Genomic DNA, 22,521 nt, shown 5'->3' with positions numbered 1-22,521 from the left:
GAACAAAAGTTCAAGGCTAAGTGCTTCTGTTCCTTTCAGCAGCTTCCTCACTCTAAGCACAAGGATTATAGTTCTGTAAAAGAAACAAAACATAGCTATAAACTTATAAAATCCAGTTCTGTGTTTTTAAGAGATGACCTCTCCCCTCCCTCTTCTGCAGCGCCAGCCTCGCACCACCCCAAACCAGCAGGGACTGGAAACATGGCACCTGATCATGACTGAGGAGAAGCCGAATCCTCCAGAGCTCCATGGCAGCACAGTGAGCCACTGCCACCACTCTGCCTCACGTTGGTCCCCTCCAGAGCCCTGCAGGCAGGGATGCAGCCATGGGCAGGGATGCAGCCATGGGCAGGGATGCTGCAGGCATTCCTCAGCTCGTCTTCCCAAGCCCCAATTAAAGGCTGACATCGGGTGTACCGGTTTAAATGACGCTATTTCAATCCTCAGAAATCTGCCTGGCACCTCACACTCCCCACACAGATGAATGAGTCCCTTCACACCTCTGTGGGTGCTACAGGCATTCTCTCTTGCTGCACTGTCAAAACGGGAAAGCAGCACGAGAAGGGCTGAGGCTCCACACAACAGCCAAGAGAAAAGCAGTTTTCTTCTCTAGACTAAAAGCTGCAAAGCACAGCCCAAATGATGACGGAAATAGAGCTGCTGAGCTTTCAAGGCCCCTGAATTTACACCATCCTTGGTGATGCAGTGATGCACGGGGGGGTTTTACAGCTCGCACCCAGCTGAAAAGCAGGAAGCAAAAGTTATGGATGGGGTTAGCCTGGTTGTGTTGGCCTGGCTGGATTTTGTCAGCTGCATGCAGGTCGCACCAAATACCGACTGACGGACAAACAACGTCCATCCATTACAGAGTCAGCCGTTTAACCCTTCACAGTAGTGCCTCTCTGGTTTTAAAGCATTTACACGCTTACAACAACCTTCTCCCCACCTCTTGCCAAATAAAAACCAAACACACCGACACTGGTTTTACGTTAAACAAAACGCACGGCCTCAGGAAGGTGGGTTGATCACGGTGCATTCCTGCGTTCCTGCATTGCTTCCTCTCCCACATAAATGATCTGACCGCATTCCGCAGCAGCTCAGCACCTCTGGTGGTACTCCCAATGCAATATTTAATGACTAATTAAAAACCTTGCCATTGAGTTATTGCTTTAAAACCAAGGGAAATTCATCACGTTGGAAACACTATTCTACACATCAGGTTTCAAAGACTTCCCAGAATTGTCCTTGTTAATTTTTCTAATTATTGGGGACTTCTGGGGGAGAAAAAAAAAAGAGTGTTTCTCTCTATGGTGGCACTTGCAGAATATATATATACGTTATATATACATACAATGTTTTCTGCCCCAGAGGGTGAGATAAAAGGAATGCAGCAGCTGGGTAGAGCCATCACCATAGCTCAAAACACTCAGCACAGCCAGAGCTTGGGATGCATCCATAGAGCAGAGGGTATCCTGGGTGCAATTAACAGATGTTGGGGGACACGGCCCCATTTCGGGTAGCCTGGAGAATCAGGTAATTGGGCCTGGGATAATCAAGGCCGTGCTGTTAATAAAAACAGTACCATAGCTCCTAATAGTGGGTCTCCCCATGGTGATACTACACTGCATCATGCAAAAATGCCTGTGACTCCAGAACCAGCACTTTGCTTCGGGTCTGTATGATCTGCAAACTATGTCCTGAGCAGCCAGCCCCACACCTGGCACACTGCTGAGGCTCACTGCTTAGGAAATGGGCTAAGGCAGAAAACACAGATCTCAGCCCCGGGAGCCCAGGGGATGGGCTGCACAGAGCTGATGGGCTCTTTGGAAAGTGGGTTAATTCAGCTGCCGCTCAGCTACCATTAAGTGATGGAGATTAATTTCACAGTCAGATAACGATTAAGAAACCAAAACACCTGGCAGGGAATGTCTCCATGCGTTCCAATGGGGAGAGGTTTCCTCCACACTGATCTGCCCCCCCAGCTGCAGTCTTCCGTCCTTCCCTTAAGCTCTGTGCATCCCTTACCTTATTTCCTTTATGCTACTCCTTGCCTTTACACACTATTACACTTCCTTCCCCTATTCTCCTCTCAAGAAGTCACTTCGGTATCCCATCCCACAATTATTTTTCTCCATCATTTATGCCTCCATGCACCCCAACGGTAGAGGAAGATCAAACAAATGCAAATCTGGTCCAGCCACAGCCAGCATCCACCAAAACAGGTCCCATCTCCCCCGTCTCCCATATTGTCCAGCCACATAGCAAACAGAGGCATGGCAGCACACTCTGCTCAGTAATGCTGTCAGTGTTACAGATGTGACTGGCTGTTTTAGGGTTATTCATCATGCTTAGAACATTCTTGATTTTGGCAGCTTACCCTTTGTAATTGGATGCTGCAGTTAAAACATACTTTATCTCTGCAGTTTTCCTCCCCGCAGCATAATGACAGGTATTGTTTGTTTCTCTCTGCCCGGGATGGAAACCATCAAATGCCTGTTTGCCAGATAGAGAGAAAATAAAACGAAAAATCTACCTATCAACAAAGGATCCTTACAAAGGAGCAGATCCCTTGGAGAAACCCAAAGCGGTGCACTATCTCCACGCACAGTAAGAGCCAGGGGAAGGCAGAACCTGGCAGTGCCCCCACTGCTTGACCCTCCATGACTTCTGCACCTTGCAGTAAGCTTGTTAAAGGCACTACAAAGCACATTTCCTTTACACTTAGGGCGATGTCATTTTTGTTGTTCTTTGCTGTGCACAGTCTATGTTCAACCAGACGTAAAGGCACTGACAGAGGACGTCAATGGGAACGGGCTGAAATGAACGAGCAGCCAACAGGTATGGCTGCCTAACATGCCCGTGGGTGTGTGCCTAGCAGGGAAAAGCCAGCACAGGGCCTGAAACAAGAGCAACAGTCTACTGAGTTTGATGCACCAGCACAAGGTCACAGCTCCATAAAGCCAGCAGTGAGGTCACGGGGCTGTCACACATCCAACAAGAGAGAACACCCGGGTACAGAGTGAGCTGGCACAGCCTCCAGCACTCAAGCTCATGCCTGATGCTGAGAAACCAGAGGAAAGCTTGCATTTACATACAGAGTACACTTACTATGGAAGGTTATTACACAAAACCAGAGTCCTAAGGCATCTCCTTTTTAGAGTCCCCTTTACAGACAAATAATTTGTTTTAAGCCAGTACTAACATCTCAGATGCGGCCAGCTGCTTTTATGGGAATTTCTCAGAAGCACCACCTCGAGCACAGCACATCAGAAAACCCAGGAAAATCACACCACCTTCCCTCAAAGGGGACAGAGACACCCAGCTGTGCCTGGCTTCCACACGCTGCTAGCTACGAGATGTCTGCACGAGTAGAAAGACTGAATGTTACACTAAGCAAGTCAGGAACAGGACTGAGCTCTGTGAGAGCCGCAGTTGTCCCAGCCCTGCAGGGGCACAGCACAGAGCCGTGCCGCACTGGGAGCTCCTCCTTTGGTTTTTCCCCCCACATACTGTGAGCAACTTCTAGCTCAGGGAGGAGAAAAGTGCGGCCAAAGGTTTGGTATTAAGAAGGGGAATCACAAAAGCCCCTTTCAAAGTCAAGAATGTCATACCAAGGCTCCAGTGAGCCTGTGCACCAGTGAGCTGGGCAGGAGGGATTTAGGACACGTGGTGTTGGGACCTTGGTGCACGTCAGCAAAGAACAAAGCGTGGCCGGTCTAACAGAACAGCATGCAGGGCACCTGCAGATGAGGAAGAGAGAGACTTCAACAGTTTTGTTGCTTGTTCTTTTTTTTTTTTTTTGAATGTCACCTGTGGTTTCTGATCCTTCAAAGGCAACTTAGCAAAGTGAGGTGCAATGGCTGTGTGCTCCTCCTGGTACCAGCAGCGAGCTCTCAGATGCGGCTCTGCGTTTGGGAGGTGGGTGAGAAGGAACTCAGGAACTAATTTGGCTGTGAAATCAGTCCTACTTCTTCTGAGTTCCCCATTGGACAGCTGAGGACATGATGGATTATAAAGCACAGAGGCTGCATTGAAGGAACCAGAGCAGAGGAAACATCAGCACTCCCACACACAGCATTATTTGGGATCCTTCCAGCACCGTAACGTCTATTCCAGTCTCTTGAGAATTACTACATTAGGAAGATGGCCTTTTATTTTAATCTCTTTGTTATCTTCATTGTGTCAACTTGTGCATTCCCAGATTTGCTTCCACCACCGCAAACTCTGCCTTTGACATCACTTTTGGGCTGTCACCATACCTTCAGTTCTCACTCATCCCAGCACTGAGAGCACCAGGAGGTTTCATCGTGCTGCCCCATCCCTGAGCAGGTCCAAGAAACTCACATCTAGCTATAAGGGAATTTGGCAGACTCTTTAAGCTGCCTAACAGTTCTAATGTAGTTCTTTTCCACTTCTACAGCACAGTGTGGATGCTTCTTTCTGGCTGGGGGCACGGCGTTCTTTTAGTTACATGGAGCTGTATTACAGAACGCTCCAAGAGAAGAATTTGACACTTCGTTCCTTTCAGCTGAAGAACTTCAACTTGAAAGTGCCAGACCATCAGCAAGTCTTCCAGGAAAACACAAATAACAAAACTTTGTTTTTTCCAGTCATCGCAGGATGAAAAGTGTCGATTTAAAATGTTCTGGGAAAAGCTTGCAACATGCAATAGATCCGAAAGAATGGCAGATGGGAACACGGTTTGTCACTTTCAGAGGCTATTTTCATAGATCTGACAGATGTATTCAGACACACAGAAAAATATATGATAAACATTAGTTTACAGCACGGGGCTTGCAAGCTATTTACACAAAGACTCACTATTCCTGAAGCAGTGTAAAGCTCTGAGCAAACCAAGTATTCATTTAGGTGCTACTTGCCAAGCAAAGCGAAGCCAAGGACGGTACAAAGCTACCTTCCCATTTTGCTGGGGGTTTTTGTGTGTTTTTTTTTTTGTTTGTTTTTTTAAATACCAGGATTTGCATACAAGAAATACAATTGTTCGTAATGTAACAGCTACGAATCCTAAAATGTAAAAATAAAGCACTGAAATCACGTTAGTAAATGCAAACCCTTTGCTGAAGCCTACACTGCAACAGCACAAGATGAGAAAGCAAGCTCTCAGGAGAAAGCTGGGCTGCACAGGCTGCAGCGCTCTACAAGCCTTCCCAAAGCCAGGAGGTTCCTGTGTGCTACTCTCCACACCGCCCTCGGACTGAACACGAAGGTCAGCAGCAGTGCCTGAACCCACGTGGCTTCCATTTCACAACGCTTACTGTAACCTACTTTTTAGCATTCAGCATTTGGGTATCAATAATGCATGGCGTTAGAAGTAGTTCAACCCGACGCAAAGCGTGGCTGGGGAAAGCAAGCCGTGCACGGCAGGCAGCAGCGCGGAGCGGCATCGCTGCTCCACGGCCCCTCAGACCAGGCAGGACAGCAGCACCGAGCTGCCCTGTTAGGGAGGCAGTGCTCCAAGGGCACGCTAACAAACCTGCAGAACCCCCTGCGCTCGGGAGACCACGAGTGAGCTGAACGGAAGCGAGGACTCTCAGGCAGGAACGACTGCTGTGGTTCCCACCTTGACTCACTGCTAAGTGCTCAGCAGACAAAGCTACTTTCTTTTTTCCTCTCTCTCGTGAGAGACCGTTCATTCTTCACCAAATAAATTATTTACTGTGAACGAAATTAAAGTGACCAGTCGGGAAGAGCAGATGAGAGTGGAGGAGCTGCACGCCAGCTTACATCAGCGCTCCCTGCCCGGCTGCCGGAGCAGCGCCATCTCCAATCCTAATTAGGAGCACGAAACAACAGGAGCGTGGACTCCCAGCCTGGGCTTTACCTGCCATTTTCCCTTCCTCCCCCGGCTCTCTTTAGTTGCATCACTTGCATTTCACCACCTCGGGTTGGCAGCGCGGGCGCTCAGAAAGCACGCTAGGAACAACAGAATTGGAACCCCTGGAAGTTTTTCACAACAAAATTTATTAGAAGAATAGTGGTTTTGAAAAGTCTAGCATCCAGTGAAAACTACCATACACAACGTTACAGCTGGGAATGTGTTTCCAAAATGACATGGTCAAATAATACAATGGAGCCATTAAATCTTACACATGCACAACAAGAGAATTAGCGCCTTGACGTACAATGCAAAAAAATAAATGGACCACGTGAAATAAAAATTTAAAAGTACTTATCACATACATTAAGACACAGCTTATTTAGTCCAGTCAAAAAATCAGAACTGCATTAAAAAAATTAACGTAGTGCAATCAAACCAAAAACCTTAATTTGTGATCATAAGTGCTCTACTACATAAAACATTGATCATAGCAAGGAACAAAAAAATTCAAATCACACAGTACAAAAAAAATCTGTAAATAAATATAAACTACAGTACAAGAGAAATATTAAATTATACAATTCCGTCAAACTGTAAACAGTATATTGAAATGAGGTCCATAAGAGTAAAGGGGGGGGTTCCTGTTTTTTTTCCCATGACACTTGAACTTCTAGAGGTCAGAGAGAAATGCCATTTTCCATACTCTGCAGAGACTATGGGTTACATAAATAGAGAGAGAAGACTTTTGGGGCGTAAAGCGTCAAACAACAAAGCAGAGGCGGCGCCGCGCGGCGGCCGCCAGCAGGCGAGAGCCAGAGCAGAGCAGCACAGGCTGCCGAGGCCGCGGCTCCCCGCGCTGCCCATCAGCCGACGGCTTCACGCGCTCGTCACACGAACACCAAACTTTGGCAGAACAATTACTCATAAACTCAAAGCACTCCCGGCCCATTGGTTTCCATCACAGTGGCCAGTGCACAGAATTCTCTAAGGACATTGCATAACTAGAGTGTAGAGGTCAGACAGCCAAGGACCCGTGCTTGAGGTTAGAAGTAGTTATGGTGAGAGAGAAGCAAGAGCCACGTTAAGGAGCCGCCCCGCAGGGCACGGAGGCGGCCGGGAATGTATTTCTTTTTTAGCTGCGCTGGCTAGTAGTGGCATTTTAAAATATATAAGTTTAAGATAACATATATACTATATATGTATATAATATAATACATATTATATAATATACATAGGAATTTCTTACAATACATACCAGGAACCCCCACGCGATCTGCTCAGTAGTAATAACTGAATATACAGAATGCCACTATAAGTGTCTGAGGCACTGTGTGCTGGAGAGTAAATATGCAGCTTTAAAATCCGTTTGGCTGAGTTATACCTGGATACCTGAACTGAGTTTTAAGTTGACATTCATCAAGGATGTGCTATCAGCACGTCAAAAGAAAAGCAAAACAAAATACAAGTCACTGCTAGGTTTAAGAAGAGAGTACAAGTACCTGAATTGAGTGAGGATAGTGTGTAAACTGTCCCTGAGGGTTTTTAAACAGTGTGTGTACAAGTTGGATTCCTAAGAACATTAGTTTCACTTACATTGCGGACTGATAAAATACCAATGTCTGACAATTTAACAAGTGGAGGTTAGAAAGAGTTATGAGCAAACACTCAAAACATATTTTATACATTTTAAAGCAGCAGTAAGCTGCTGTAAGCATAGATCCCATCAGTACAAGCAACACGTGGGACTCAGATAAAGGTTTCTATTTGCAAAAAGCCCATCATATATCAATAAGTAAAGAATATTCACCTGCTAAATTAGAATGCACCTAGTTACAGACTAGCAATTCAAGATTATTTTTTTTAATCAAATACTTTGCTCTACTTTGCTATTACATACTAAAATTCCTTAAGCTCACTAATGCTGGTATTCTAATCTATTTTTTTTAATGTTCCCCCTTCATTTAAGAAATATACCATTCCACAACTTAAACATTAAGATTCATTTTCAGTCCTCAGATGTAAAAAGCATGTCAATGAGTTTATATTAAAAATTTACACGGTAAAAAGGCTTGAATTTCAGCCAGAGATTCTAAATACTACTCATTCCCTGAAGGCATAAGGGAGAAAGAATCCCTACCCATTTTTCTTGTGATGTACTTTTCAAACTGAACATTAAACAATGGTCCAAAATGATTCCTCAGTTTGGGAAACTTCCCTTTCCCTACCCATCATCCCAGATTCCAAATATCAAGCCCTGGAACGGCCCATTGAAATGATCGGTTACAAACATCAGGCACACACGCGTCCCCCGCCTGAACTTCTGAACATCTCCTCCTGTTCCTTAAAAGACAGATTTGTATCCCAAGAGAACTTCGTGATCTGACCTGAAAAGCTGTTAACGATCCTAGATTGTACGTTTAAGATTTCTCATAACCTGAAGAGCAGATGTAATTAAGACTCTGGCATTGTAACAGAAAAAGTGCTGCAGTCACTGATCCCTTTTCTGGTACTTTTGAACAGGTCAGACAAGCGCTTCTTACAGTGACAGCAACGTTTACGTGCTTTCATGCAGGAGTAAAAAATATCATCTGCAAAAATATCTGAGAAACGTAGCACCAAGTAGTTGATAACCTGTGTCAGTCACTGCAGTAGATCTTCGTTCCTCTGAGTAGGAACACGCACTGAGACCGTGTTAGGAAATGACTACAGAAATTACTTGGACATGAACCTTTCCCGCTCCGGTCAGAACCAAGTCCGTCCCCTAATCCCTGATCCATCAGGTAGAATCAGCTTTTTGAGCACTTCCAGGTTACACTCACCAGTGAAGTAGAGACCAACACAGGGGCGGGGGTGAGGGAATGCTTGTTTCTGAAGGTGAATGAAATATCCCGGGGCAGGCTGAAGAAAAACCAGCCTTCCAGCACCTAGCCCAGGGAAACTTTGCAGCTGGGTAAGAGACCCTTATCAGGATTGGGTACAGCTCCCTAATACTAAGATTTCCACGACAATACCTGAATGCAGGGCAAAATCTGACAGGATGTGAAACTGCTGCTGTCATATCGCTATAGAGACTTGGCCCGGTCAAACCAAGACCAGGAGAGAGATGGATGCTGGAACACTGTAGCTACTTGCAGGTTTTATCTCGTATATGTGGAGTGCATCTACGGATCATTGTGAGTCTATCATCTCTCTCTGCTTAGAGATCATCACGGCACACCATGTTTATATACCGACTAATTAGAAATGAGTAACGGTGGTGATTATTACGTTTGCTACATCTAACAGAATAGCAGTGCAGGTTTTCAAGTTTCTGGAGGTTCTAATCACTGAGTTTTCCACATAACTTAAGATCAAGCAGAAACCTTGATAGTACCAAAATTGCTCTTAAAACATGTTCTTTTAGGAATAGCTTTTAAAAGCAATATTAGCCAACATTATCTACTGGTGCCGAGCGATACTGACATAGACCGAGGCCACAGTTTGTTTCTGAAACGTTTGTGGGAAAAACCTAGAAGTTTCTGATCCTCCTGAGAATGAGAGAAACAGCCTTCCCATCCTACCTCTAATGTTTGGCAGAGAATTGAAGATATTTAAAATATTGTGATAGAGTTTCCAGTACAGATCAATAAATTTGCCTTCATAAGAGTTGGGACTGCAAGAGGTGCATGCATTCTTACACTGAAGAGTTAAAAGTTTGTCTTTGCTGAAGAAAAGCTCTTTACATTACGAGATGTTGCCGCACTGTTTTTGAGAAACGAGGGAACAGCGCAGTGTTCCCTTCACTGCTTGGGCACCGCGTTCTCCTGCTAAGACTCAAGGACATCTTAAGAGCATTAATCCAAAGTAAACTGAAAAGAAACACGATAATTCCAGTTTTGCCTGTATAACACTCATTGCAGATGATATAAAAAGCAATTCAATCAGAACTAAAAAGTTGTTCCAACCTATACAAAGCTTACTCAGCCCTACAGCCTCTGAATCACGTTGCTGGTTCCTGTGAATTTCTGGGGGAAGGCAATGTACCCTTGGGTCCTCAGAAAGAAATACTCAGACTCCAATATTGGCCTGCCACAAGACAAAGCACAGAGCGTTCCTTGAGTGTTCCCAACCGGTCTAAACACAGCTGCAGCTGCCTCTCATGTTCGGGAATATCCTTGAGCACCAGAAAGCTCCACAAAAAGGATGGTACAAGAACTGCTTGAATGTGTTCCCTACTAGAGGCACCACCTCATCTGTACACCTGCATTTGTTAACAGCATTCATTTCAGTGAGAATTCAGAGCTCAATCTCAGGTCAAGCAATAAGGTTGGTCATACAAGTGTCAGATTAGGAGATGTGCAAAGAGGAGAAAGCAAAGGCATACGTGCACCACTCGTGTAGCTACCTCTCCTTATTTATCCCCACTTAGCAGGAAGAAATGAGAAATTCTCAAGGAAACCATCTTGAGCCTTTAAAAAAACATTAGCAAATGACTGGGGAAAAACAAAAAGCCTTCTGATGGAAATAAAAAAGCAAGTCCAGATACACGTCCCTACAATACCCAACTGGAAACGTTCAACTCTATGGCTGCACTCAAGCATTACAGCCACCATAATGCCTACAACACTGTGGAATGAGGATCCAGCTGGCTGAAAGTGAGGTAATAGTTTGTAATAGGTCAGAGTTCTAAAAAAGCACTTTTACATCTTACAAGTCCAAATAAAATTAAAAAAAAAAAAAAAAAAAGACATTTCATACATGTTGGGCTTTCTCACCAGAACTGTACGATAATTAACTCCACACCAGGACCCCTACCACACTAAGCCTTACTCATCTTCAATTATATGCTGCAGCAAAGATTTACCAAGCGACACCTAAACTTCAGTACAATATGAAACTTGAGTCTTAAAACTTTATACACACAAAATATAAAATTACTTTTCTAGGATGGGGGTAGGGGAGAGGGATTCTCCTTCATGATACTTGGACTGAAAAACTAGTTTTCAGAGACTGCCACAAATATTATTCACAGTTTCCCGCTGTCAGGCTTCTTCAGCTACAGCAACGCAGTACACGACAATACTGTTAAGTCCAATCTCTGCCCCGGCTGGACGATCTCGGGAGTAAGAGAAAACCAGTGACAAAAAGCACCCGAAAGGCCTCCTCCTAACGACGCCTCCGCTCCTCCAGGGCTCGTCTGCGTTACACCAACGCGATCTCAAAGGGCGGCAGGAGGAAGACTCTAAACCTTGGCTCCTGCCCAAGCGATCCAAGTAACATAAGCATCCACTTAGCAGAAATAACATGAGAAACGAGGCTTTTGCTACAAAGACAGCAGTGAACCACACCTTCCCACACCAAAATATGGTCAACCGGGGATTTTGGCCATGCAAACTGCTGGTCAGCAGAAAATCAAGCATGCTCATGGACAAACATTAATCCCAATCATATATTTAAAATGATCCCATTTACCACTAGTTAGCTACACTGAAAGCGCCCGTAAAAAATCCGTAGTGAAAAAGGAGAGGAAATATTCATGATCACTGCAGCACTCGGAGTGATCCCAGTCTCACGTGATGAATCACCTCGGAGAAAATACATCGGGTGGGACTTTGAAACAAAACATTAACATTAAAAGGTGCACCTGAATATTACAGACTAAATTTACAAAACCTACAATAAGGTAAAATATATATCTTTTGAATATTCAGCAGCTTTTTTTTAAATTTGTTTTTATTTTTTTGAGAGGCTCATGAAATTTTAAAAAGGGACCACTAACTAATCTCAACCATGCTTCACAAAACAATAATGGCTATTTTATATTGCAGTTACCGACGTAATGCAATTAGTGCTTAAAAAATAATCTACACTTCTTTCTTTTTTTTTTTCCTTTTTCAGCAGAGACCTTTGGAGGAAATACGGTTGTTCAAAAAGCTTCTCGAAAAAGAAAGGTTACCTGAATATCAAGTTATCACAGATCAAGTGTTGTGTTTAAAAGCTTTGCAGACGTGAGTACTACAATCTTCAGGTCTCAGGACATTTGAACTGAGAAAGTTACGCGTTTGGTTTGTTTTTCTGTTTTTTAATATCCACTTTCTAACCAAAGCAAATAAAGAGTACTCGACTTCTCACTATCTATTTACAACTCTTAGCCTACAGTCTGAAATGACAAGACAAATTCTCTTTTAAAACTGCAGCATTAAAGGGTAGGCACACCATTCTTCTGCTGCACGATTGTCACCCACTTCAACATACACATACAAAATATTTAGGTTAGTAAAATGAGCACTCCACATACACTACAGTGACAAGTTTTTATAAAACTCAACTCATGTTGCTTAAATAAAGACAACTGCAAAAGGTTAAACCTCTCTGAACAGTAAAACTGCGTTACTTCTTTTTCTTTTAAGCTTGCAGCAAACCTCCTACAGCAGATGAAACCACGAGTGCAACTGCACCTTACTGCGATCCTCAGCTACACCGGAACGTGCTGCAGAGTTCTCATACTGCCACTGAGCTCCAACTCAGCTCAAAGCTGAAACGCCGCACTACAACTAGAGAGCTACGGGGAACCAAGGTTTCGAGTCCTACAACGTAGTAAGTAAACAAAAACAAAGGGTAGCTGGGGCCAAACGCCCAGCCCGCTTCAAGAACGAGCAGTGCATATTCAGAACGACAGCAATGGTGTGCCTAACCTTTGAAAATCCGAAGTTGCTGGGGAGGGGGAGAGGCTAACAGAAGCGACTGTTCCCGAGGTCATCCAGCACCCCTAGCACTACCTAAGGCCATCCTCCCGTGAACTTTTAGAAACCATCTTCTATCACTGACGTCACTTAATGCTCTCACACAAAAACTCCGATGCTTCTTTTGGTTGTGCAAGTGGGGAAAACAAGCGGTAATTCTATCTACCTTTTGCACAGATTAAGACCAAATTGTTTCTACCTGAAGAACCAGCAATTCTGATTTGGTCACGTTGTGGAAAGTCCAGTAAGCTCCACCTGGTTACTGACCACTCCCGCAGAAAGTATCAAAGAGAAAAGGTCTGTACAAAACTCATCCTGGATCTCCTCGTAACGATACAGATATCGTTAAGATTGGAAAACAAACAAACAAAAACAGGATCTGTGGTTTAAGGAGTGCTTCTACGGTGTTCAAATGCTTATTCCAGCATGTGCTGAACCACTATCAAAATAGGCTAAATAAAAACAACACAAAAAAAGCAGGACTTGGATTATTTCCTGCTACTGGCAACTGTAATATTTAAAAAGGAAACACCCATTCATTGAGTGTTCGACCCTGACAGTATTACAGCTAGATATGATACAGAACCTGAACCAGGTCAGGCTACCAGTGTTTTTCTTCTTCCCTGAACATTAACAAGCTCCTTCACTAATGTGGATATTTGGGCAGACTACTGAGGTTGTAACGTTTGAGATCACTGTTTAGTGGGCTTTTTTTTCTTCTTCTTTCTTTTTGCACAAGATCACAGTAGTTTGTTACATATATCCCCCCTCCCCCATCCCCAGATTAGAGTCATTTAAACTAGTTGTTGGAACCACGTAGTTTAGTAAACTCAGAATCAAGTCTGTAAAAAGCATGAAGGTCACAGAGAACCTTAATTCTGTTATAATGAGGCATACCCTAATACATCATTTAGTGTACCCTGACTGCTCCTGACCATGAGAAGCTTGTCTTCCGTGAGATAAGGCTACATCCTCAAGCAGGTGAGTCAAATATCACCCTGCAAAAATATCTAACAAAATTACAGCGAAGGTAGTGTTACAAATAATTCACTGACATATTCTGAAGGTAGTGTTTGTAAGTTTTCCCTCCCCTCCCCTCCGGGTGAGCACTAAGCAGACAGCGAATGGTTAGCATGCTGAATTTAGAAAGAAAATAGCAGAGAGCCTAATTAGACCCAATTGATTAGCCACCAAAAAAGCAAATCTCCGAGTTCAAGAGAGGTGCCTTTCCTACATAATTTGATTTAGCTTAAATCTTTAAGTCAACTGGATCGAAGAAAAGGAAGGGGAAAAAGGAATTTCTGAAACGTTTTTTGAAGAACGACAGTCTGATTCTCATTCAAAAACCCTGGTTTTAAGAGGCTACCAGTTTAACAAAGTGGACTCATTTCTATAAAGACCGATATGAAAAACATCCAACAGCGGGAGTTGAGGTGGGCTGTACAGGCAAGATGTCCACTTCCACAGACCTGCGATCTCTATGAGGTAACTCAACTCTCTATTACAGAGAAACATGCAAAAGGCAAATGGAAAAAATAAAGAAAAGAAAGTAAAAAAGGGAAAGTGGGCAGGTGAAGGAGGGAATCTGCTCCGTATCAGGCTAGAAAAAAATTTACAAGTGTGACATTCAGAGCACGCCTTTCACTTGTGTCCACACAAGTCTATGCTGAACTGCAAGGAAAAGAGCATTGCAGTAAATGGGAGAATGAGGTGTGCTCAATGGTGGTTGAACTATGCAGTAGTGCTCACCCAGTTTGCAAAGTAATTGGCACTCTACAACATCCCTACTCATCTTTCAATTCATTTGCACTTTGTGCTGCTTCTCCCTGGGGATCTAATTCAATCTTTACTGAAACATCCTGCCCCTCCGATCTCATTAATTTCATTTTTTTCTTTGGAGGGTTTTTCAAAGTGCCCAGCCTCTCTTTAACTTTGTACTCCAGTGTACTGTGGGGGATCCCATAAATACTCTGAGCTTTGGAAACGCTCATTTTCCCGCTCATCACCACGGAGATTGCTTCCTCCAGTATCTCGCTGTTGTACTGTCTGTATCTCCCTCTTTTCTTCCTAGGTTGCTTGGAGCCAGGATCTCCCTCTTGATCTGAGGTGGGATATGGCTGTCCAGAGGTAGACTGCTCAGCATCTGAGCCCCAGGAATCTGGTCCAGCATCCAGCAAACTTCTCCTGTTTTGTTTTGGAAGGATAGCCCTTAACTTTTTGCTAAGCGCGCTCTCCGTTTGTGAACCCATTACCAAAGAGCTATAGCTGAACTGGTCACCAGAGCGGGACTCCCAAGAAAGGTCCATGCCTCGAACTTGTGGTATCTTTAAATCCACAGGAGACGAATGGCTCACGTCCTTTTTCCCATCCTGTTTAGTTTGAAGTGCCATTTTTTGAAAGGCAGAGTTTTCTGTAAGAAAAGGAAGGTCACTGATGTTGCTGAGTGCACCATTTCCCCTGAATTTCATGCGGCTGAAATTGAATTCGTAGTGTGGTTTTGCCCAAGAAGCCTCCCTGGATAATATTAAGTGCTGTCCATGATTCTGTAGTCCAGATGGCCCATGGCTGGCAGCTGTAGAAAACTGGTTTCTGCTCAGCAGTTCTTCACTAATCTGGAGTGATCGAGCCAGCGGTACTTTAAGAGATGTAGAGTGGCCATAACCTTCCCTGGTTCCATCCTGCAAGCTTCTTGGAGGTACCCCATCACCACTCTGTAGTCCCTCTGGATGGTGCTGGCTGGGTCTCCCAGGTCGCCTAATTGGATGGAAGGAAACTGATGTGAGCAGGACTTGCACAGGTAGGGAGGGATGGGTGAGGGGGCCACTCCTTTATTAGAAGGCCTTGCTTGGGTAACATCACTTTTTGCGTTATTTATTTTTCTCTAAATTTTGTTTTTTTATTTTAATTTGTTAATTTTATTTTATTTTTTTATTAAGTCTCAGCATCAGTCAGTTTTAAAACTTGTTCACAAAAAAAGAGAAGCTTTTTGGGCAAAGAAAAATGAAACCTGTTGGCTGGTCTCTGGTTGGGTTCACAAATTCTCGGAGTAGAAAAGACTTCGCGCAAGCGTCTGAAAATAGCACCTTAATTACAAAGTAGGAGTCAATCGCCATAGATCTATACAGAACTGTTACTGGTGTGACGTTACCACTAAACAAGTACAGTAATAAAAGAGTAAGCCAGAAATGCAACATATTCAACATGCAAATATGACTGCCACCTGCAGTATCTACGAGTAGGAGGAAACCTTGGATGATGTTTGCTTACATCACGTTGAAGAAATGCTGCTCAGAATAAAGAAATGCTTAGCACCAAACGTGAAAGCCGGGATACTGCAGATCACAAGGAAGAACACTAGACTTACCAAGTTGCCCTTTTAACAACTAATTGCATATATGCATGGGCCTGAATCTCATTTGACACATAGCTTAACGTGGCTAAAAAAAAACCCAAAAACTATCTCAAATTCAAACTATATGCTTTAGTCCAGAGCAAAGGTTAATAGCAGGAAAAAAACAAAAAGCATGTACTTTTACCATTTTCCTTTTGTCACAAGTGTTTTCAATGACACGAAGCACTACTGCTGCTTGCTCAACCTCTTCGTAGTAACTTAAGTCCCACCAGCCAGAAATTAGTTTCACAATCCACCTCCAACCCTTCCCAAGTTTGAAATACCATTAAGAGAGACTACAAGTGTTGTAACGCTCCGGGAGACTTTGCTGGTGCAAAGCCCTCTAGATAGATCTCTGTTACTTAACTACAGGATAAATGCTACTGAAAAGCTACATCGTTGTTTTTAACATCACATTAAGATCAGAAAAAAATAAATCTTTAGAGCAAAGGCATCCACTGAAAGGACCTGGCATGTAACACACACAGTGTTTAACATATATGCTGCTAGCTTCTCACCAGGATGCGACAGGTCATAGCTGAAGTGAGTAACAGGAGTCAGCATGAATTCAGAACAAAATCCAGACAAATAAGTTTGCTATTCCAGAGAACTTACTGCATATCCTCCATCCCTCCTACAGCACGTATTAAGCATCATAATGCACACTTGCATTTTTTACACCTAAAGGAAGGTCATACTGACAGCTAACTGTAACAGAAGGTTACATCAGATTTCCTTGATGCTAAACAGACTAAGCCATCATCTACCACACACCTGCACAAGTGACAAGTGCCAGTAAAGAGCACCCTCTCTTGACCCACAAAGCCACCCCTCCCTGTGCTGGATTTCAGCCCTTACTTCAGGCACACACATGGGGAAGAAAAAAAAAACAACTTGCTGTCCTGACAGATTCCAGATGGAGTCTTTGTAAGAAATGATGCAATTCTGAAAAGGTGGGGAAGGGGCTCAAGATCTGTGCAAAAGCATTCAGGCTAACTCTTAAACAAGGACTGAAGTATTTTATTTCTAGAAATATTAAATGGGAAATGTAATCTTGAAGAGAGAAACTCTCAGCAGTATTTTTCCCTAAAGAAATGCAACAGTTAAACCAGTTGTTAGCAGTACATGAGGTTGGCACTGGCAGTGGGTTGTTAGTTTAAAAATTCAAGTTTTCCAAATGCTGTTGTAGGTCTAAATTCAGCAATTAAATAGTAGTATGAATCACTTCTGTTTCTGTACTTCACTAATGAACCTTGTAGTTCACAGCAGCTTCCAAACAAAATTTTCCTATCAACACCCAAAACCCCTCTTACTCACAAACCACCTCTCCAGTACAATCAATTCAAACCTAACTACAATAAAGGGTTTCTAAATTTATGCAAAAGTGACCACTAGAAACATGAAATCTACAAGTAACCACTGATAGCATTCTTCTACACCTTGAATTAAGGCAGGAGTAGCACATCATGCATTTTGTATTTCCTTAGAAAAAAATAATTCAGTGCAATTGCAAATCCAAAAAAAGCCAAACCGTACTTTGAGTTTTCTGAACTAGGAGACTTCACTGCCATCCAACTTCTCTATTTGTTGTATATGTGTATATATATATATATATATATATATATATATATATATATATTTTTTTTTTTTTTTTTTAAGGTTGTGCAAGAAAATAGAAACACAGAACATGCAGTGATTTAAAATCAAATCACTCTGGTTCATCATCCAAATTATTGCTACTGGTAAAATAAGCTTCTTTGTTAGTTAACTTCCATCTAAATGAAACAAAATCTAAGTCACATTGCAAAGCATTTAAAAAAAAAAAACAAAACAAACAACAGTCCTCAGACATCTGACCAATATTACTTCTCCACTGAATCCAAGAAGCAGGCAGTGCTTTTGGCTAAGTACTAAGCTGGCCAAAATAACAGATAGCAGAGCTCTTCACCTCAGGTAAACTGGTCTCAGTTTGCAACAACCCTTATTTGGCAGGTGGGATGAAGGGATTCACCAAAAGGCACATTGAAAGGCACATTACTCCAGGAGGTTAACACCAAAAATAAGTTAGTTTTGACGAGTGGTAAACATACATTTTTAGTTAAAAACACTGTCATAAGACGTCACTGAAAGTCGTTTTCTCTTACCCATTTCCTGGAGTACTGGAGCATCCTGGAGAATGACTCAGAGAGGTGCTGCCAGCACAAGGACTCTTCTTAGTGGACAAATCAAGCACGCCGTCTGTAGAAATGACAGAATCGCTTCAGTGTTTGAAGAAACAGAATCAGTCATGCTGACAAAGCCACTTCTCTGGGCTAACGTCTTGTTCAGCACATAACATCTTGTTTTTTTAAGTGACTCAAGGCTTGGATTTGGTCATAATTTGGCTTACAAATGACCAGCATAATCCTCAGAAGTCACAACAAAATTTGGCATCTTTTACAAGGGCCAGAAAATAAATAATTGCCTACAAATGATGGTTCAGGATGCAACACAGTCTCAGGCATGAGATATTACAAATTACTTACGTGCTGGAGGCATTAAATCAGTGTTGTGCATATAGAGAGAGACATAACATATATTATTTTCAATTTTCCTGCACAGATTTGGATTAACGTAGGAATTTAATACGGGAAGCTCACTTTCAAAGGAGCACCCACATAGCACTGGACTCCTCCCCCAGCAAGTAGCTTCGTCCTGTTTTTCCTGTGTCCCTGCTGGGTTCCTGATGGCACAGACGCTGCTTTTCCTCTTTACTGTGTCACTTTACTCCCTCTCCTCTCACACTTATATAGGCTGCTTCTCCCATTCTCCCTTGGACACACACTAATGGCACTTCCTTGCACTCTCCTGCACTCCTCTGTGAGCCCTTACATAAACTCTGCATTTCTAGGCAACAGCAAAGGGATTGCTTCATGCTAGAAAAGCCTCGTTCCCATTGCACTGAAACAACTTGAAATTCTGGTCATTTTAATAAAGGCAATATTGCCTTAAAAGCACTACAGCCATCTGAAATTCCTGGAAACCCTGAAACATGGAATTTACGAGGCAAAGATAAATGAAAGCTGCTGGCAAAGCAAACAAGAGATGTTTCAGAGCTACTTGCTCATTAACAAGTACCTTCAAACACAAGAACAATCTAAGATGGCTTTCAGATCGCTTCAAGTTCTCATTTGACATATGGAGGAAAAAACCCACAAGAAAAGCAGTGAAACAGAGCTGACTTACAGAAAACTGTTCCACCCACCGCATGTGGGAACACCTCGCTACCCAAACCTAAGCAAGCAGAGAGCTCAGCCTTCCCCCTGAGCGCTGCGGCACCCAGCCACGGGACACAGGGAGGGATGGAGCAGCACCCACTCTTCAAGGGGACACATCAACAGCAGAGTTCAGGCAGGGGCTCCATCCCCACTCCTCTGACTGAAGGGTTCTTGAGGGCAAGCGGGAGCAGTCCCATGCCCTGAGCTCACAAGCTGACTTCTTCCCCTCAGCCCTCTAGGACGGAAATACACCAAAAAGCTGCCCCAGCAGTCTCTGTGACAGCCTCTTAAATCCTTCCTTAGAAAGTTTGGCAAAACCCTTCCCAGTTTTGTAAATTAGGAAAAACAACTGCATCAGCTAACAGATGGCTTTAGAAGTTATCGAATTGGAACACGTGTGTATCAAGAAGGAACAAAACATTATAAATCATCTCCACGCTTTTTCACCACTAAGAGCCGTTCACGTATACACTTCCTTCTTAACCTCAAATTAAGAAAAAAAAACAACCAAACACAGAATCAATTCTCTCCTCCCTTTTGGGGAAGAGCTTCAAGATCAGAACAGTTTAACATCCATAAATGTACATGCAAAAAAAGACATGAGTGAATTACATTTGCTTTGCAATACCATTAGCTAGAAATAAATGCCCATCAACTAAAGGCACAGATCCTCACTTAGAAAAAGTACCATATAATCTTTCAATGCAATTTTGTGACTGACACGTGGCAATAACTAGAAGTGTAAGAAGTGCCCAGATGTCCAATCTGAACATGGCTGGACATAAAAATTAACCTTCTTACAGATACAGGATATCTGTATACATGCAGACAAGATGAAGGAATGTTTACAACCACATACCAGTGAGCTAAAGGGTTCTGCTGCTTTATTTTGCTGTTGGCATTTGTTTGTTTTAAAGGCATTGGACAGCTTGAGGATGCACAGTCTACATTGTATTTAGCAGAATGATTTCAGGCACTTTTAATCACATTACTAAAGAAGGGAAAAGAGGTTAATTTGAATCCTCTCAGTAAAATACAGTTATCATAACCTCTAATCCAGATTTTCAGGAAAAAAAAAAATCTTTCACTTAACAAAAATCACTTGCAGAATTTGCTTGTTAAAAACTTTTCTTTTTTATGGAAAGCAAGGTTTTCACCTTAAAACAAGCTCTGCAACACTGTTACAAGTCACTCAATCTGTGCTTTGCTGAACAAGTCTATTTTTAAGGTGGAAAAAAAAGAAAACCAGACTTTTTCCAAATGCACGAGCCAGCCGTCACAAAGCAATTTCTCACCAAATTTGACTACTTTCACATTGTGATCATAGAGAAAATAAATCCAACCAGTCCTTCAGTTGGATTCTGCACGGATCTTCAGGAAGGTTTTGATGACCACAGCACCTTATCAGCAAGCACACAGCCCACTGAGCAGCTGTTTCTCGCAGCTCCCTGCAGCACAATTGTTCCCAGAGGTCAGAGCACGTCCATCCCCTTTGCCCTTCTTCACAAAAATCATTCATGTCTGTGAGCCTACCTTCTTTCAAGAATTATCTCCTCTGCAAGCCATATCTAGCTAGTCAGCCTTTCACCATGACGACATCTACTGCTTTTCCAATTACATTGTATGTAAAAGTGCAAACTTGCCATCGTTTTTAACAAGAAAGCCAGGAGTGGATTGCCACAGGACACAAGACACTGGTAACAGTCCTACCTTGTTCACTAGGTTCTGACTGAGACTTTCTGACAGTAAGGTCCAGAGGTGAGTCTTGGTCAGCCATGAGAAGTTTGCTGAGCACAGGGTTCTGAGCAGTTGCAGCCGTGGGAGAGGAGGCGACCAGAGATGCTTTCAGCAGGCTTTGGTTCTTTGTGCTATTGGGCTGGCTGGAGTCCTGAGTAGAGCTATTTTTTGAGGTATATTCAGCAGCAAACTGTCGGATCATTCGCTGCATGATCTCACGGGCCACTAGGGGAATATTGGGGTCAGAGACCCTAGGACTGTCTGGAAATATCAGAGAATTTTTTTTTAAGGAAGCACTTCAAATAAAACAGCTTTTATATTAAGTCACTGGTTATTTTAAAAAGAAAACAAAAAGCAAGCAGAAGATAAATGTGTTTCTATACAATAAGTACTTCTTGGAATATCTGAACACGAAGCATAGCTAATTTGGGTACAAACTTTCAAAGCAACCGTTTTCCAGGAAAAATACACAATCTCATCTTTTGTTCTCAAGTATATCCAACCAGACCATTAAAAGGTGTGGAAGTGGAAAGGAGTGCTGGAACCACAAAGAAAAGCATCAAGTAATGAAGTTCATTATGAAAAACTGAACAGGTTATTCAGTGGAAGAATTGAGTAACTTACCTGTAACTATAGGAAGGGGTGGGGGGAGAGCAGAGTTGCAGCAGTCCCCTATAAAATTACTGGGAAATGAAGCTCTATAGTTTTGATTCTTCAAAATAATTTGAATGAAGATCAAGTGTGCCTTCCATCTCATTTCATCTACTACTGCGTTACAGTACAGCACGAGATGTTACCCAAAGAACTTTGCCAAAAACCAAGAGGTGTCAAATGAAAAGTAATTCTATTTCTAGAAGTGCTGCTAAGTCTATTGGTAAGAACATGAAATGGAACAATTAGAAGTTTTATTTTTTTCTTTTTCTCCCCCCTAAAAAAGCATAGAAATACGTAAGGTGTTCAGGTATATGGGCAACACAAAGGTAATAATGCAAATGACTGCCGTAGACCAGCAGCAATTCACTGCGTCAAAGCAAAGCCACAGCTCCTGCGTCACAGGTTCCAAGTCCTGCCACTTCCTCGTAAGCACTGTGTGTTTTCTTTGGACAAATCAGGGTGCTGGCTCTTCTGCTGTTGTCATTGTTTGTTTGTTAAAAACAGTTCCTGAAATGGAATTCTCAGAAGATTTGATTTTCTATTTCCAGAGAGAAAATTGTGCACTGGAAGACCAAATAAATCTAAAGTTTGCACTCAGGCAGAAACAATAGAAGAGTGCTTGATTTTTTTAATTGCCAGGTTGAAAGGCAATCTATCGAGATGGAGCTATCAGAATTAAGATGGAGGGGCATTTCAGTGTTAATTTGCCTTTCACCACCATTTTTGACAAACATACATCAATCCAACAACTAGCAGCAGAGTATCTGTTAAGGATGAGGGACATGAGAGACTGAGGGTAGAGCTGCCCATAAACCTAAGAGCAGCACCAAGCAGCTACCGTGATTCTTGATGGAAAACCACACTGAGATTTAAGTACTTATTGAGCCACAATTCCCTCCTGTTAAGTACAGGTTTTCAAAT

The 22,521-nt window shown here is 42.8% G+C and overlaps 1 protein-coding gene across 9 annotated transcripts in view; it reads right to left on the bottom strand.

The window, feature by feature from the left end:
- Positions 1 to 22,521, bottom strand: part of LCOR (ligand dependent nuclear receptor corepressor) — a 72,576-nt gene that overhangs the window by 11,528 nt on the left and 38,527 nt on the right. For 8 of the 9 annotated variants that reach the window (XM_052676671.1, XM_052676678.1, XM_052676680.1 and 5 more), the window contains 2 exons: positions 20,920 to 21,207; positions 18,097 to 18,190 (listed from right to left, as the gene is read on the bottom strand). In XM_052676671.1, coding sequence (XP_052532631.1) covers positions 18,097 to 18,190; positions 20,920 to 21,207 — 382 coding nt within the window. Of the gene's footprint in view, positions 1 to 5,964; positions 15,316 to 18,096; positions 18,191 to 20,919; positions 21,208 to 22,521 lie in introns of those variants that run through there. The other variant, XM_052676677.1, reaches the window with a different exon arrangement.

The sequence above is a fragment of the Tympanuchus pallidicinctus genome, unplaced genomic scaffold, assembly GCF_026119805.1.
Source record: "Tympanuchus pallidicinctus isolate F22 unplaced genomic scaffold, pur_lepc_1.0 scaffold16, whole genome shotgun sequence".
Lineage (NCBI taxonomy): Eukaryota > Metazoa > Chordata > Aves > Galliformes > Phasianidae > Tympanuchus > Tympanuchus pallidicinctus.
The sequence above is the reverse complement of the archived record's forward strand: the minus strand, read 5'-3'. Positions and strand labels throughout refer to the sequence as shown.